Raw genomic sequence first — 14,240 nt, forward strand, 5'->3', positions numbered from 1 at the left:
AATTAAAAATAAATTAAACGATATTTATTTCGGAAAACCTCGTATAATAATCGTCCAATCGATTATTAAATTGAAAATAAATTAATCGATAATAAAGTACAGTAACCATTCAATCAATAAATAAACACACCGTTCCTAAAATGTTATTTAACTTATCCGTTAAATTTTATAAAAAAATACGTTTTGTTTCTATAAATAGTTGTTATTTTGAACAAAAATGGTCATTTACCCATTTATATACCGAATAAATACATTTAATAGATCAAAAGAAAATACCGCCGATAAAGAAAAAAAACCCGAAAATGTGATAATATTTATAACCAAAGTCTTCGTTTATAGTAGCTATATAAATACCTAAATACATCAAATTACAATATCAACGTTTCACCCAATCAACACCCGCGCAAGAACCGATAAGAGCGGACGCGTTATCATCTAAATACCCTTGAAATAAATATTGAAACATAGGTGAGCCGATCAAAGACTAAACGTCCGAGGTAGAAGTTCCAAGGTAATACATTTTTCACATTCTACAGACAAATATAGAAGTTACGACGTTACCATGCGTTAAACGAGCAGAGTTATTTATAATGTATGTAATGTAATATAATGTAACGTAATGTAACGTAATGTAATGTAATGTAATGTAATATAATGTAACGTAATGCAATGTAATCTAACGTAATGTAACGTAATGTAACGTAGTGTAACGTAATGTAACGTAATGTAATGTAACGTAATGTAACGTAATGTAATCTAATGTAATGTAATATAATGTAATATAATGTAATCCAATGTAATCTAAAGTAATCTAATGCAATGCAATGTAATAAAATGCAATTCAATGTTATGCAATGAATTGTAGTGAATTGTAATGTAATATAATGCATTGAAATGTAATGTAATGTAATATAATGCAATGTTATGCAATGTAATGTAATGAATTGTAATGTAATGAGTTGTAACGCAATGGAATGTAATGCCATGAATTGTAATGAATTGTAATGCAAATAAATGTAATGCCATGAATTGTAATGAATTGTAATGCATTTAAATGTAATACAATTCAATGTTATGCAATGCATTGTAATTAATTGTAATGCAATGCAATGTTATGTAAGGAATTGTAATGCAATGCAATGAATTGTAATGAAATGTAATGCAATGAATTGTAATGAAATGAAATGCAATGAAATTTAATGTAATTAAATGAAATGTAATATAATATCAATAGTAAGATATCTTAAACCTTTACCTAATGTATATTTACATAATTTGTAAATTTAAATACCTAAGTCTAACCGTACGTTAAGATCGAAATAAATGACCTATGGATCTTGAACTTCTCTATATCGGCCCATTAAAATTTCGACAAGGTTTAAGAAAACATACTACGATAAAATTTCAACGATATTTATAGGCTATAACCAGTTGCCACCTTAGAAAGAAACATTCTTTTACAAATTGGGCAACATTAATCAATGGTAATTCCGACAAATAAATTCAACCGCGAATTATTTAAATTTTACTTTAATTTATCTATTAAAGGTTCGCCTGTCTGAATATGGATCGAAGAGTGGACAAACGATGTACTAACACGATAGTTAACTTACGTTTATATCTATATTTGCCCCTCTTTTTATTGTAATACCAGCTAACTTTATAAATAAATTTTAATCCGTTACTTCTGGTAGTTGTCTTCACCCGAAGCACCGGTGTGCCGCGGGCTGAACATTTCTACAGGGGTTTGGCCTATTTTGGTTCTAAAACTTGTAAATATGAAAATCTATTTCAGTTACGTTCAATATAAGTAAATAATTGATTTAACGAAAGCACGGCTGACCCATATACAAGGCTGAATATGACAATATTAGGATATTTCCGCTTTCAGCGACTTATAAATAAGATTATACCCTGGCGATTATACGCGAGAATCTCTTATACACTGCCGTCATCCGCTAAGCGGAATCGATGAAGCCCAAACGCACTGGCATCATTCGATTAGTCGAAGATTTCCCCCCACCTTCCCGCGCTAATATAATCGATTACCGCCCTAATCGAATAAAGGAAAACGGCTACCCGGAAAATCGGAAGTCTTATATGTTCCAAACATAACGGGATTTTTACCAATGCTCTATATTTTTTTAATATTTGATATTTATTCCCTTTATTATACTTTTACAGGCTTTAACCTACCAGTTAATTAAATATAAATTTTCCATTTGTTTTATTTCATATCTAATACATTTTAATCTTTACCTTCGTTGATAGTAATTATCTTAAATATGCAAATGAGTTTGTTACGATAAATTCGTTATTTATTGATAAGAAAGAATGTATGTGTAGAATAGGTATAAATCTACCACATTATATATATTTTTAGATTTAATTAAAATCACCGGTTAATATTTAATTAAACAAATATTAACGGTCCAAAAATTACGTGGAATTGTGACCATATTTATAATTCGATATATTTTGAAATCCGTCAAATTTTTTTACAGTTTCCAAACGTGTCTAAAACTATTTATTATATTTATTTGAAATCGCTGTCATTGAAACAATTCGCCGTGAAATTGCCCAAATTCTTGGCCCAGGGTGTCGCTGCGTTAAAAAAAATCCACAGAAGGGGGGTTTAGAACAGAGAAATATATATAGAAAAAAAACGCGAAGGCCAGAATGAAATGTTACGGATCGGGAGCCACCATATTGGACCCCTAGCTGCACCCCCCCCCCCCAAATAAGGGGGCGAGTAGACGGAGGGTGGGTGAGGAGGGGAACAACCTCTAACCTCAGCCCGACTGTCCCCCGCCGTATATTCATGACCAAATACAAAACCCCCCGAAAAGGTCCTACGAGGGGGGTCAGACGGGGGGTCGGCCAAATGCCCCTTTCACCCGACGATATCAAAATCGAAAAGAAATAGGGGGTCATTCCTAAATCATATTACAATTTGACGTCTTTGTCATCTCGACCAGTTACTGGATGAAAGTCGACGGTGGTGTATCTGAAAAATAAAGTTAATTTCAATAAGTTTTTAAATATATTAATGGCAAGGATGGTTTTTTAACGGTATCGTTATAGGGTAGTGGGATGGTGTGGCAGGTCCCCTAGCGGTCGCTTTTATCGGTGGCTTAGTTATATTTAGGAGTTAGAGAGAAAACTCGGCCGGAATCGGTTTTATACTTTGACGCCGTGGATTTCTCTCTCTCCGTCAATTTTGAAGCTTTTTGATATTCCGAGGTACCCCCTCCCCCCTTCTCTATATTGGAATTCGGCGCAATCTATAAAAAAATTGTTTATTCCGTTTTGGGAGTCGACGAGCCCCTATCACGGCTATCATATACCGTTTAAAGAGTGACTGCTATTTGAAAATACATTTAAATAAATTAATTTGGTAGTATTATAAACAAATAGTTTTACGGTATAATCAAATGACGCTAGCACTGATTACAAGAACACCTACAACAGATTGAAGTATATTAAATTGGAATTAAACGTGATTTATTGGTTTTAAACGTGATTTAATGGATTAAAACGTAACTGAAATATTAGGTCATTAAATTAATTAAATCGTAATTGAAATTATTTCAGCGTGGTAAAATTAATTAAATCTTAATTGAATATTAGTTCATGATTTAAAATGATAAAATCGTGTTTGAAATAATTAAATCATTATTGAAAATGATTAAATCATTATTGAAACTGATTAAATCATTATTAAAAATGATTAAATCGCTATTGAAAGTGATTAAATCATTATTGAAAATGATTAAATCAATATTTAAAATGATTAAATCGTGATTTCAAATTATTAAATCGTATCTGAAATTATTAATTCATGATTTCAAATTATTAAATCGTATCTGAAATTATTAATTCATGATTTCAAATTATTAAATCGTATCTAAAATTATTAATTCATGATTTCAAATTATTAAATCGTATCTGAAATTATTAATTCATGATTTCAAATTATTTAATAGTATCTGAAATTATTAATTCATGATTTCAAATTATTAAATCGTATCTGAAATTATTAATTCATGATTTCAAATTATTAAATCGTATCTGAAATGATTAATTCATGATTTCAAATTATTAAACTGCAAATGAAATATTAATTCATGATTTCAAATATTAAATAGCAAATGAAATATTAATTCTTGATTTCAAATGATTAAATCGATTGAAATTATAAATTCGTCATTGCAATGATTTAATCGTCATTGAAATGCTTAAGCCATTATTCAATTATTTAATCATATTTTCTAATAATTTAACAATAAATACTGTGACATACAAATCTTAGTGGCCCCCTCTCGCGTACAATTAGTAAAATGTCAAAAATAATTAGAAATGGCAATATAAAATTGGAGTACTCGAAATTAAAGCGACTATGTAAGGCGGCGATATGGGGGTTATAAGGCTATATTTAAAAAAAATCTTTTAATTGCTCCCTCTGGTGTCACTCAGGCGCAACGTACCGGAAGTGAAACCAACCGTTTCCCGTCAAAGGATTCTTCGTGGCTCTTTTTTTTTCATCCACTTAGTCTCTTTAAACCAAAATAAAATGAGTAAAAGCAAGCTGAAGGCATCGACCAATATCAAGTTACGTTGAAACGGCGCCACCATAGCCTGGCTCTTCATTGGTACAATATATAGGAAGGGGAATACAATAGTCAGAAATTCGGGGGGGGGTCAATGGTGTCCCACCCCCCCTCCGTTTTATGTCGTGACAAGGAGTCCTTTAAAAAATGAAGAGGCAGGGAGGATGGTCGCAGTTGGTAAGGGGTTAATTGGGAACTGGTAGCGTCACGCGGTTTGATTGTAACTCGGACACAAAAGACAGCTGAGACGGAGGGGGGAGGACCACTTTCACCACCAGCAGCACCACCAACAAACGCCAGAGATAAGTCGGTCACGGGAATGATAATCAAAGAGATTGTGGAATGTCAATCTGGTCGCTAAAGAGGGGGGTCTCTTTTTGTTTCCGCTAACTGGCGATTCTCATCTCAGACTGCTCGAACAATGTGTTAGTCGCCCGAAAGAATATCTCGTCGTGGAACATTTCCTACCCCCTTCCTCCCCCCCGCTTACATAATAATTGTTTTACTTTCATAATGAAAAGAAAAAAGAAAGGTGCTCGTTACGTTTAACCGCTTTCTTGTCGCATTCGTCTTCGGTGTTCCGCTGCTCAGAACAAATTGAGGACTGCTTTTTTGTTGGTTTTAAATGCGGTTGTACCTTTTCGTCTGGCTTGGACTAAAATGACCCTAAACTATAGTGAGTTTAAGCAATACAAAAACGGGTAAAATAAAACGTTTAATGTTTTAAATATTCATATATTTATTTAATATTAATAAAATTCAATAACAGTGAAGTAAATCACTATATAGAACCCAAAATTATTAAGAACAAAACCCAAAATTATTAAGAACAAAACCCAAAATTATTAAGAACAAAACTCAAAATATTAAGAACAAAACTCAAAATTATTAAGAACAAAACCCAAAATTATTAAGAACAAAACTCAAAATTATTAAGAACAAACCCAAAATTATTAAGAACAAAACCCAAAATTATTAAGAACAAAACTCAAAATTATTAAGAACAAAACCCAAAATTATTAAGAACAAAACCCAAAATTGTTAAGAACAAAACCCAAAATTATTAAGAACAAAACTCAAAATTATTAAGAACAAAACCTTAAAATTATTTAGAACAAAACCAAAAATTATTTAGAACAAAACCCAAAATGATTTAGAACAAAATCCAAAATTATTAAGAGCAAAACTAAAAATTACTTAGGGCAAAACCCAAAATTATTTAGAACAAAACCCAAAATCATTTAGAACAAAACCTTAAAATTATTTAGAACAAAACCCAAAATGATTTAGAACAAAATCCAAAATTATTAAGAGCAAAACTCAAAATTACTTAGGGCAAAACCCAAAATTATTTAGAGCAAAACCCAAAATTATTTAGAGCAAAACCCAAAATTATTTAGAACAAAACCTTAAAATTATTTAGAGCAAAACCCAAAATTATGTAGAACAAGGTCCAAAATTATTTAGAATAAAACCCAAAATTACGTAAATCAAGCTAGGTTTAAAATTATGTATCTAGAGTAGCTTCCAACAACAACAACTCCTTCTGCGTAGAGTTTGCAAGTTCTTACCCCGCTGGTTTAAGGGGTTTTCCCTCGAGATCTTCGGTTTCCCCTCCCATAAAAACTTGTTGAGGTTAACGGTAATAGTCAGTGTAGAGAGCTGTTGGCTCGAACGCGTGGCATGCAGGGCTTGTCACCACCCTCCTACGAATTGTAACCCGGCCACCTGAACTAATGGCTCCAAAGGTCGTATGATGACTTAGGCCTAAGGTGGTGCCTTGCGTATTAGCCTAGCTGATGATGATTGGAAAAACAAGGTTAAAAATCATAAAGTACAAGGTCTAAAGTCATGTTGAACAAAACCTAATAAATAACGTCTATACCACCCAATTAAAATATAAAATTCACATATATAATTCGGTGACCGTCCAAACAGCTATATTACGTATATGGTGTAAACCATCACACAGAACGACCTCAAAAACCACTTAAATCTATTCAAAAAATTCACGTGACGGTTAAAACCCAAAAAAGAAAGACAAATCTGCTACATACAGATATACTTGAAAAACATCGCGTAGCCTAATTTGAGACAACGTTCGGTATCGTATGGAGGAGGCGATTCCCGAAGTTGGAGCACGTTTTGATGGTATCCTTGCCATAAAAAGTCTTTTAATCCAGATTATCTCCTCATACAGTTAATCCCTCACGTTTCGTACCGAACCACGACCACCCCCTACCCCCACTACGAGGGTCTCATAATAAAATGTAGCCCCCTCTTCGCCGAAAATTAGGCGAGTCCCGGCGGAAAACACAAGGAACCAACGTGTCCCGCCAATCAATAACAGTTTCGCGTTCATTCTTTCACGGGTTTCACCCTGGGAGAATTATACATATTCATTTAATATGTCACCAATAACTGAACATTATTTTCACTTGACAGGTTTCCCTATCGGTTTCCGTATATAGAAACACTACAAGGACTTCAATTCAAAGTACAGCTAATAACTTAACAGAAATCAGATTTTAAGTTTACAGTTTCGAGGACGACGTATTCTTGCTTAAATAAATCTTTCTACTAACGTCCGAATTCTTTGCTAAATTGGAAACTGTATTACCCATCGATATTTATAAAAATATAGAGTATCCTTAAGCTAAATCCGTTCAGATCATTGTACTTATTATGTCCAAAGCAAAGATACCTTTCTAATAACGTCCAAATTCCTAGATAAATTTGAAACTGTATCTCCCATCCATATTTATCAAATCCAAAGCATCCTTAAGCTTAAGCTACAACCCTTTTTGAAATCATTGAGCTTCTCATGTCCAAAGCAAAGATAATTTTCTAATAACGTCCAAATTCCTAGATAAATTTGAAACTGTATCTCCCATCCATATTTATCAAATCCAAAGAATCCTTAAGCTTAAGCTGCAACCCTTTTTGAAATCATTGTGCTTATCAGGTCCAATACAAAGATACCTTTCTAATAACGTCCAAATTCCTAGATAAATTTGAAACTGTATATCCCATCCATATTTATCAAATCCAAAGGATCCTTAAGCTTAAGCTGCAACCCTTTTTGAAATCACTGAGCTTATCATGTCCAATACAAAGATACCTTTCTAATAACATCCAAATTCCTAGATAAATTTCAAACTGTATATCCCATCAATATTTAACAAATCCAAAGCATCCTTAAGCTTAAGCTGCAACCCTTTTTGAAATCACTGTGCTTATCATGTCCAATACAAAGATACCTTTCTAAATAACGCGCAAATTTCTATCTAAATTGAAATTAGAATATCCTCTCAATATTTAAACAATCATTGAGCTTATCATTATTCTTAGCCAGAACACGATGTCAAAAAAGATGTTTATTTACATTTGGAGTCTTTATCAGATAAAACTAATCGTTACAAAAGAGTCTAAATAAATAAATTGTAACTGAGGGCACTATTTCGTTATCAGCAGAAGCGGAAAGCGGACCTTTTCCGAAACAACAAAACCCAAATCGTAACTCAAAAGCGGAGGGTGATGGGTGGGTGTGATATTTACAGGTATACAAGGACGAAAGGGGGACGCTATTTTTGGTAATAACGGTGGACGGCCCCTGGCGGATTTGGCTTCGTCGACGCGCGGGATGGAGCGGCAGAGAGAGATGGGAATGCGCCGGAGCAATGCGCGAATGTCCGGTGGCTGAACGGGGCTGGATCGGATAAACAGCGCGCGTGCGCTCTTCGCAATTACACACCCCTTTCAGCCCGACGACCAAAAAAATCCGAACCTGCGCGTTAAGGGTCAATTAGTCCCCCTTTTAAAACGGGACGGCACCACCGCTGTCTTCGAGGAGGGGTGCAACGCTACCCATTACGGGGCTTCCCAACATTTTGAGGATAAAAACTTACCTTTCTAAAAGCGTCGGTATGAAAGTCTCGCGGTGGGACGCGACGGAGTACTTCTCCATCCTTTCGCCGAATTCGGGTCAGAGACGGAAAAGAAACGGGTCCACCACGTCACCACCACCAGCACCCCCCCCCCTAGCACCCCGACGATGACGTAACTCATTAATTCGGTCCGATCCTAGGCCAGGGTTGGTCGTCGCGGATTAAGTATCCCGGGGAAGCCGTCTTACCGGGGAAGGGAGGGAGTGTTAGGGGGGGATGAAGGCGTAATTCGGAATGCGGACGGGCGAAAAGGGGGCTAAGAAGAGGTACCACCCTCCTCTAGTTTGAAACAAAAGTACGGTAGACTAAAACGGGGAGGGACGTCAAGAAGTAGGGAACCGCGGGGGGGGGGGAATTTGGGAAGACGCGGAACGGAGGAGAGGGAACACAAACCATTTTCAACTACGAAGTCAACGCGAGAGCAGCCCTCACCCAGAAGCCAGAGAGAGAGAGAGAAGGATTTAGGTTTTTTTGAGCATCCACGTTTAAACCCTGATACCGCGCCGAGTTACGTCGCTAAAAAATCCTACAACGGTTTCGTTCTGGCGCGATTTCGACTGAAGGAGAATATTTATCTGGCTCTACACCGCGGCGCTCTAACCGACGGACTTTCCCCCGCTGACAATTGTGAAATTTATTCCCTCAGGAGTGAGATTTGGGAAGAAACCTCTCCCAGCCCGAACGCGATAAAGCCGAATGATCGGGAGAGGTAGATTTTGACGAACTTTTTTCTCCTTCCTGGTAACACCCGCTACACATCGACGAATCTAAATAAAAAGCTATATTTCGAACGGGCTTCCAGAAAACCACCGCGAATAAAAAAAGCATCGCGGGATAAGAGCTAACCTTATCTATATCATTTTCTCCACCCGCCTCGTTTCCAAAGATATCGTTTTAATATATGCGAAGATAAAACAGTCCGCTCAGAAAGTGAAAGTGACAGAGACGCAAACGCGAATCGACGCTTATAGTTCGCGAAAATTAATCTAATTAAAAATTTCATTAAATCTCGACCGATTGCCAAGAAAGTCTTCCGAATTTACCCTAAAATAAAATACCTAAAGGTATCCAAGTTTGTTTTTTTTTAGAAGGGAACAGTCGCGGTAACTTGACAAAAAGGCGAACTCGAAAAGCGTAAGCTTTGAAAAAAGTCGCCTCCAACGAAAGAAGCGAAAAAATAGCCATATAAAAAACGTTTCGGTTGGTAGACGTTTTGGACTGTGGACAAATTCTTGTTTCTCTCTCGGGATGTTCGGGGTAAATTTTCGCTTCATCCTTCGACCGCAGCCGCGAATCTGAAGAACTTCGAGAGCGGAGAGATAGAAGAAGAGCCGGCGGTGGGGGGGAACGGATAATCCCACCACTAAGTGGCGCTGCTATCCGAGCAGTTCCGGGGTAACAAAAAGGGGCTCTCTAACCCCACTTTCTCATTAGATTGACTGCGAGAAACGAGTACTCCAATAGGGCACCGCTCCTTCCTCCAATTCGTGATCGGCCTCCTCGGTTTCGTTTTTAAACCTTTTCGCGCCCACCGGCGTCACGCCGAGGTTTTTCTGGCTAGTGTTTTTTTCGGGCGTTCGCATCCTCGGCAGCGATCCGCCTACCCACCGTTTGCCAACTAGACTTGGCAGGAGTGAACGAGAGATAGAACAGTTCTCTACGTCGGTGACGACTTATAACGGAAGCCGAGTTAAAAGGAGCTTCGGGAGGAGAAAGTTTTCGGCGGATCCGCGCTCGGAGCACAGTCGCGTTACGCCGTCCAAAATCCGAGGAATTGACTCCGAGCAGAGGCGTCACGCGCCCGCTACCAACTCTCTCCATCCGAAAGAAGAAGGAAAGTTTTTCTCTTCGCGGAGTTCTCGTCAGACGGTTCCATCCCGAGACGATCCCCGCTCTAGACTGGAAAAAAAGATATATTTTAAAAGTGCGGAAACCCGGTAAAGAACTTCGATGTTTACCCGCTTAAAAGGACTACGTCTTCTCTACAAAGAATAAAGGAAAGGTTTTCTTTTATATCTCATTAAGAAGACGGCTTCTACATCGTCGCTGACGAAGCCGTAGAATCGCTCCGTTGAAATTAGTCGATCGGAGTCGTCGCGAAACGGTCGCTGTCACTCGGGGCCGCATCGGCGCGGGCCGGGAAAACGTCCCGTTACGCGTCGTGCCCGAGAGGTAAAATCCGTACGACTGGAATCCGTACGGAGACAGAACGGCTTCGCGGGGCCGACTTCAGCAAATCCGCTTCGGCCGTTGAGATGGACTCGGAATCCGGAAACATGACCGACGATTACGTCCACGAGTTTGACCTCGACCATCTGGAGGAGGTGGTCAAACAGGAGATGGAGAGTCGCGCCAAATACGGCCTCCAACAACAACAGGCGGCCGCCGCCGCCGCCGCTGCCGCTAACAGCGAGAATAATAATCAAAACATGGCCTCGATGCAGAACATGGGTGGCGGAATGAATCCGCATCAACAACCGCAACAGCACCATCAACACCAGCAGCAGCAGCAACAGCACCATCAACAACAACACCAGCAACAACAACAACAGCAGCACCATCATCTGCACAACATCTCAGTCGGCGGTAACTACTTAAACGGCGAGATACCGAGAAAGCCTTTGCCGTTGCAAGCCAGTACGCCCGGGAACTCTCCGGACGCGCCTTCGTCGTCGGTCACGATCCCAGTTTGCTCGGCGACGAGCCCTTCTTCGCCGCAATTCGCGGTAGCCATCGCCCAGAGCCCGGTTTTGGATAACAAGAGCGTCCTGGATGACGGCATGATGTGGTTGACTCAGACGCTGAGGTACGGAGGTGTCGGGACCAACCAGGAGCCGCTGGATCTCAGGCCCCAGTGCGGCAGCGAGCACATGGACGCCTGGCTGATGAGGCGCGACTACGGCGACTTGCAACTCATGAGTCCCGGGGTGCCTCACCAGCGACAGCAGCAGCACCAGCACAACATGATGAACGGCAACAACGAGCTGAGCGGCGGCGGTGTCGGCGGGTCCGGGTTGCAGTGTCACGGGTCGTCGTCGATGAACTGCGGTGGCGGAGGGATGGGGGGCGTGGGAGGGCCGCGCAGCAACGGGGACAGCATGGACGGCCCTTCGGCACCCATGGGCTCCGTCTCTAACAATTCCATGTCGAGCAATTCCTCGAACGCGAGAGACCTCCTCAACGACGATCAACTGATCCAGCTCTCAGTGCGCGAGTTGAACAAAAAACTGCACGGGTGTCCGCGCGAAGAAGTCGTGCGGCTCAAACAGAAACGACGGACTCTGAAGAACAGGGGCTACGCTCAAAACTGCCGCACCAAAAGACTGGCGCAAAGGCACGAACTCGAGGCCAAATTACGCGTCATACAGTCGGAGATGAGTCGGCTCAGGCAGGAATTGGACAGGGTTTGCCAGGAGCGCGATTTCTACAAGCAACAGTGCAGCGTACACATCAGGCCTCCACCGGCCACGACGGTGGTCGTCAGAGACTGTTCTCAAGGGTCCTTGTCCAGCGTTTCCAGCGGCGGAAACAGCACGCCCAGTTCCCCGGAGTTCTACATGTGATCTTGGAGCTCCGGCCGAACTCGAGCCGGCCACAGCCACCACCACGACGACGACGGCGACCGAGTGTTCCATCGCAACTCCGTGACGAACGCGACTCGGGACGGGACGAATAACCTTTATATCCAAAACAGATAACCTTCACGCCAAAAATATATATATATAAAAATACACGCAATAATGAAGATTCCAACTTACGAAAATATATAGATTTACTATATATAAAAATCCCGCAAAATTTTTTATTTAGACAAAAAAAAGCGTACAAAAAAAGGAAGAGAAAATGACGGAAAACATGGGTGAGTGCAGAATGTTATTCTAGTCCAAAGATTTATTAGTATATTGATAAAAAAATAATATATAGTTATATAGTTTTTATAATACAGTTTTATAAAAAAAAATAGAAATAATATAGAAAAGTGTTTAACGCAATTGTTTAAAAATATTTGAGAAATTTTAACCAATTTATCCCCAATTTTTCTCCCCCACGATTCCCGAGTGAAATAATTTTTCAATGTTTAAAGTACACCTCCCTATTGGTCCTAGGCATTGATGTAATATTTGGCAGTTCGTAAGTTGGAATAATCATTAAAACTTATGTTTAAAAAAAGTTTAAAAAGTAATAACAAAAGAGACTTAACGTTTACTCAAGATCTAACAAGGAATTATTAAAATAAACTATGATAAACTTCGATACAGTAAAACAACGGTTTTTTCGCTTTATAGAATAATTGTGACGAAAAGCGAAAATATGTACATTTTTTGAGACGAAAAAACTGGTAGAATTGTTGAGCCAAAAAACTGTAGCTTATTTGCCGGCAGATATAAAACTATATATACTTTACAAAATAATAATGAAAAGACACAAAAAATCTAACTCGAAACAATTTTCAGGAGCGCACATTTTGAGACGATAAAACGTTTAAGCTTTTAAAAAAGTGGACGAGGTGTATTCTCTATATTTAAAAAATAGATGAAACCCGAATTTAACTAGATGGTAAAAATATACTATTCTCTCCGATTGTGAATTAAAACCTCGCAGCTTAAGAAGGGTTTTCATTTATATTTAGAAAAATTAAGAAAGAGGATTTCGACAAAAATTTATTGTGGTATAAAAAAAATATATATAAAAATATACTGTGTATTCATTAGCTTAATAAATAAACGCATTACTAAGCTACATGAATCCGTCGACTTTTTATTTAAATATACTCTAACAATGCATTAATTTTTATTATTGGTAAAGCATACATTTTAGGATTCAATTTTGTAATTTACTTATAAAATAAACTTATTTTATACATTAAAACGGTTATTTTACAGGTCCAAATTTCCTTCAATTCATATTTAAATATAATAAAATATTAAAATATATTTTTAAACATAACATTACAGAGGACCCCTGCTTCCCTCCCAGCATAAATCAACTTCAAAAATAGCTTTATAGGTATGAATAAATTCCAAATATCTACCCTTCTAATTACTTCTGTGAGAAAAAGCAAAATATATAATATTTCAAATTATAATCATTAGAAGTTCCTTTACATCATTTCCATCCTAACCAACTAGTTAGTTAAACTAACATTACTAGTGGAAAAAACGTAAAACATTATAGTATTTTTCCCTAAGTTAGTGCGCTATTTCCTAAGAAACATTTCACCGCAAATCACAACTTAAAGCTCACAAATAGATTGTCCCAAAACGCTAGAAAATATTTCCTCGTGTCGACCGCAGTCCTAAACCGAATAAATTTCATCATCGTCGATAGAAGAAAAGAGATATTGGATAGAGGGGAACCGGTATGGGCTAAATTGTCCCCCGATTATCCTCCAGGCGTCGGGCTTGCTTCATTAGCCGATTACACCCGAAAAGAGAGGATCGAAAGAGGATGGAGCCTAGCCCCCTTAAACCGCATCGTACCTCGAGAGAAGCCCAAGATCAGACATCTCCCTTCCATTCACTATCATTATACCGTAGGCCACCGAATATACTATTATATATATATAGAGAAGCAGGGTCTCTAATTGCAATTGCTAAAACAGGGTCGCCCTTAAAACCGCCCTGAGAACTATATGGCAACCTATTAAATCGACGGAATATCCTAAGGGGGCTTTTTACTCTTA

The 14,240-nt window shown here is 38.4% G+C and overlaps 1 protein-coding gene and 1 long non-coding RNA gene across 2 annotated transcripts; both read left to right on the forward strand.

The window, feature by feature from the left end:
• Positions 1-471: 471 nt before the first annotated feature.
• Positions 472-1,632, forward strand: LOC149926790 (uncharacterized). Its single transcript, XR_016474148.1, has 3 exons — positions 472-511; positions 1,421-1,484; positions 1,549-1,632. It is a non-coding gene; the product is annotated as an uncharacterized LOC149926790 (long non-coding RNA).
• Positions 1,633-9,685: 8,053 nt separating this feature from the next.
• On the forward strand, positions 9,686-13,212 carry tj (Maf family bZIP transcription factor traffic jam). Its single transcript, XM_090159121.1, has one exon. It carries the CDS (start codon positions 10,813-10,815, stop codon positions 12,118-12,120), a length of 1,308 nt encoding a protein of 435 aa, XP_090015247.1. The 5' UTR covers positions 9,686-10,812; the 3' UTR covers positions 12,121-13,212.
• The last annotated feature ends 1,028 nt before the right edge of the window (positions 13,213-14,240 follow it).

The sequence above is a fragment of the Leiobunum rupestre genome, chromosome 9 (genome assembly GCF_980474605.1).
Source record: "Leiobunum rupestre chromosome 9, qqLeiRupe1.1.hap1, whole genome shotgun sequence".
NCBI lineage: Eukaryota > Metazoa > Arthropoda > Arachnida > Opiliones > Sclerosomatidae > Leiobunum > Leiobunum rupestre.